This window comes from Glycine max, chromosome 13, assembly GCF_000004515.6.
Source record: "Glycine max cultivar Williams 82 chromosome 13, Glycine_max_v4.0, whole genome shotgun sequence".
NCBI lineage: Eukaryota > Viridiplantae > Streptophyta > Magnoliopsida > Fabales > Fabaceae > Glycine > Glycine max.
Window position 1 is genome coordinate 19,001,351 of NC_038249.2, and position 4,364 is coordinate 19,005,714.

The 4,364-nt window shown below is 26.4% G+C and overlaps 1 protein-coding gene across 1 annotated transcript; it reads right to left on the reverse strand.

Moving 5' to 3' along the window:
* Positions 1–355: 355 nt before the first annotated feature.
* LOC100796944 (FCS-like zinc-finger domain-containing protein) lies at positions 356–1,433 on the reverse strand. The gene is made up of 2 exons (NM_001252778.2): positions 998–1,433; positions 356–804 (listed from the first exon to the last, which is right to left on the reverse strand). The coding sequence occupies exons 1-2, from the start codon at positions 1,276–1,278 to the stop codon at positions 654–656; spliced, it is 432 nt and encodes a 143-aa protein (NP_001239707.1). The 5' UTR covers positions 1,279–1,433; the 3' UTR covers positions 356–653.
* Between the last annotated feature and the right edge of the window lie 2,931 nt (positions 1,434–4,364).

A 4,364-nucleotide genomic window follows, 5' to 3' on the forward strand; every position in this document is an offset into this window, starting at 1 on the left:
AGCTAATAAAAAAATATCAGGATCTGATGTCATACAACTTGCTTATAACTTATTAAAAAAAATTGATTCCATTGGGGAATCATCATTCACAAAATTCCCACAAACACACATGGTTTTAAACACCCAACTAGTCCACCACTGTGAAACAAAAGTGAAATAAGAAGCTTTATATGAATCATTTTTCACATATACTAGCCAGGAAGAAAAACAACCAACCAATAGAGATTGGTATTATCAAATTAAAGAGGCTAGTTTCTGCACCTTAACGAACTAAAATTCAAATCTACGTGTCTTACAGTGTTTTGAACAAAATTGTCAGCGAAAAAAAAAAGCCTGAAAGAAAAACAGCAGGGAATGAATTACAATTTTAAATTTTGTTTTCCATTTTAATTATCTATGGAATCAAAATCCCAAGGGGATTACAACAAGGTACTTCCAAGTTCCAAAAATAACACTTGCCCAGTTTGCCCATGTAAGCAAGGAAAACCACCCACTCCTATTATCCAAAATGTCGCCACGGTAAAAACTAAAAAAAAAAAAAAAGAAAGATAAGAAAAAGGTACTAGAAAAAGAGAGAGAGAGAGAGAGGTATGTAAACATGTTTTTTGACATGTTTGGTTTGGATTTCAAATCTACAACGCCACCACGGTGGTTTAACCCTTGGTGGCGGTAGCCACGACTTGAGACCCAGACGGCGGAGGAGCCACAACTTTTTTCTTCGACGCCATGACAAACTTCTCCTTTCTCTCGTCCTGGTTTATCTGCTGTTGGCGACACTCCAGGCTGCAGAAAGCACTATCACCCCTGGAAAAAAAAATCATTCAAATTCTAATCAAATCAAATTCATTAAAAAAAAATTAACCGAGTCCATGTCAGTAAACGAAATTTTTTTTAATTTACAAAAAAGAATTAATAAGACTCAATTGCATCAGTTCAATTCTATAACGTAACAGAACAGAAAGTTACAGAACTGTTATAATTTTTTTGTGGCTGGTACCTGTACATGTAGATGTCGCGACCGGGCACGAGAGGGCGTTTGCAGAGGGAACACGCACGAAGGAAGTGACGCGCGTCGCCGAAATACGAAGAATGTCTTCTGAGGATTTTGGGTGATGCCAACATCCTCGTAGTCTGATCTGCTGCTGCCGAGGGACCAACACCTGATCTCTGTTGGTCGGCGGCGGCGGCGGCATCGGCGGCTGTGTTCAGATCCAAGGTCATTTCGGACATGCTTGTTGTTCTCTTCATTGGAGGACGAGGTCTCTTTCCGAGCAGCATCTTAGGTTTATTGATTTTGATGTTATCTTTCTGGTTCCTTAATTCTCTCTCTTCTATCTAGCAGTGGTGCTTTTGCTTATTTGTGAATTGGTGTGAAGAAGAAGAGAGAGAGAGACAGAGAGAGGGGGGGGAGGGTAGTGAAGTGGGTGAAGGTGAAAACAGTATTGTTTGAGGGGAGATAAATAAAAACAAGAGCCTGAAACCGAGGAGCTAAGCAACGCCGTTGATTTTTTTTGTTTTGTTTGAGAGTGATGTACTTTGATCAACCCCGTTAACGAGAATTGAAATCTCACGTCAACTCTTTCAAATCTAATTAGGGTCATAGATTAGTCTAATATAATTAAAATTGAAAAATAGAAGCTTATTCAAAAAATTAGCAATACTAGAATAAATCAAAAATAAAAAAATAAACTTATTAGATTAGATTTAATATAAAAAACCAATTTAATCTAATTAAAACTGAAATTGTACATATATATTATTTATAAATTTATGATATCACTAAAATTTGTGTATATTTTTTAATAGTCTCATATTTATATTTTATTTCTTATATATTTATAAAATTATTAATATCTTATATTTATAACTAAATTTATTTTCAACTATTTAAGTGAAAATACGTATATTTATCAAGTTAAGTAAATTTACTTTTAAGAGTATATATCTAAAGAGTTATATTGAGTTACACAATAACTTATAGAAGAAAAATTTTAAATTTTATACTATTTTAATTATGTTTAATATATATATTATCGTTTAGTTAATATTTTTCAAAATGAAAAAAAGTAACACTAAAATTGAAAATCTATCCAATCCAACTACTTTACAATGCATTGGTTTGAATCAAATTTAAATTTTAAATGAAATTTATTGGATGATCAATTAAAAAAAAAAGTAATCAAGACTGTCTAACTAAATTGGTTGAGTAAAATGTGCTACTTGAATTTAATTCTTTTGAATGAAAAAAAAACTCTAATATTTCTTTAAAAAAATTAATTCAATCCAATTCATGAATCCTCAAACTCTAATATTTTTTTAAACAGCAGAAAATGGATACAATACAAGACGATTTACAGCACTCATTTCCTCAAACTCTAATATTCTTAGTCAATCAATTTAATTTTCGATCATGTAACGTGAATTATTGATATAGTTTTAATTAATTAGAAAATATATTAAATATAAATTTTAAATAATTATAATAATTCAATCCCAAAAACTTAATTATTATTGAATTTTATATTAACTTACCGTATATAATAATCGATAATTAAATAATAGTGTATGTGTCTTTTATATAATTAAAGTATATTTTAATTACATCCCATATTTTTCAACAATAATAAATATACCTACCAAAAAAATTAATTTCTATCCTTATTCACACTTTTCATTTATTTACTTTATTCAGTTTTCCAATTTACCCTTGCTTAAATTTCTCTTTTAAATATGGACACTTTTTCTCTCTTTAATTCCTTTAAAAAGAAATCTCTTTTAAATAAAATTCAAGATTGAATTGGTATTTATCTTATACCAAAAACAAAATTAATAAACTTATTCACATTATTGCCCATAAATAATGGACTAGAAAAGGTATGGAGTAAGAGAATATATATCTTTTTTATATTTTTTATGCCTTATATGAAATAAAAAACATTTAACTTAATTACTATTTTACAAGTTCATCTAATTTAAGTAGTAATTAATAATAATAGTGTAACATTTTAGTGGTTTAAATTCCATGTACACTTACAAATTCATTAGAATCGGCCTAGTATAATTTACACAAAAATTAGGTTCAATTAAGCTTATTATAAAAAAAAATCACTTACAAAATTATAGTGTATCTATACATGTAAGAAAAACATATGGATGTTTAGACTGTATAATTTGATGTTGAATGTTTAATACTCGTATTAATCACATTTCTCTTACATTTATAAATTCAACTATTGGAAATATCATTTATTAACTTATTAATTATCTTCCTCAATTAAAATTCACTATTTATTTGTTTGGATTTTCATTTTTTTATTAATATAAATAAAATTCATAATTAGATATATTATTAAAAAAAATTCTTTATTTATATTATGTCATTTCAGTTATAATTTTTTTTATGTAGATAAAATTTAATATTTGTGTTTATTTTATATTTCATTACTTTTTATTTTATATATATATATATATATATATATATATATATATGAAATAATTTAAAACAATAAAAAAATGAAAATTTAAATGTTTTACCAAAAAATAAATAATTTAAATGATTAATTTTAACTTCTATTTCAAAGAAAAACTCAACCTTTTGAAAATAAAATAAAAATAAAAGTGAGAAGTATGAATAAACAAATCGAAAAGTAAATAATCCTACCCATCAATAATATACCATTTTTCTATTAATTATTATAGAAAATTTTAATGTAAGAGACTTCATTAAAATATCTTTCTTTTTAATTTCAAATGATAAAAAAATGTGAGAGACTTCATTAATGAATGAAAAAATATAAAATAAATTTTAATATATAAAATTATGCCTAAGGTATAATATGAGAATTAAAAGCATTAATATTTTATTTTATTATCATCGGTGAAAATAATTTATTTATCAAATTTGATTTATGTTTTGACTAAATTTTGAATTAATTAGAATCTATTTTTTTTCTTGATTTTAAAGTTTAAAAAAATTATGAAAACTAAAAATATTTTTATTTTATTTTACCTTTTTAGTAGGAAACAAGAGCTTTGGATACTTTCGAGTCTAAAAGACAGATGTCACTTTTCCTGACTCTTATTGGCCACCCGAAGGTCCACATCACTACGCAAAAAAGTTGAAATAGAAATGCTAGATCTTTCAATCAATGAGTTTAATAGTTTTTATAATTATTTAAGTAAAAAAAAGAAAGCATGCATGACATAAAACGCATAAGCATTTAATATTTTTTTTCTTCAGAAATATCAATATTAAAATTAATTTTGTTATAAATTTGATGCTTTTGTGATGCATTTATTTTAAGTTTAAACAAAGTACGCTATATAATGTTTTCCCTTGAGCACCTTATACAAGCTTATACAAC

What these genes read in the sequence shown, in the direction of transcription:
- LOC100796944 (NM_001252778.2), bottom strand. Translation starts at nt 1,278, where the DNA reads ATGCTGCTCGGAAAGAGACCTCGTCCTCCAATGAAGAGAACAACAAGC. An exon ending in CGCGACATCTACATGTACAG is followed by an intron (nt 805 to 997) that starts GTACCAGCCACA and finishes TTTTTTTTCCAG; the next exon opens with GGGTGATAGTGCTTTCTGCA.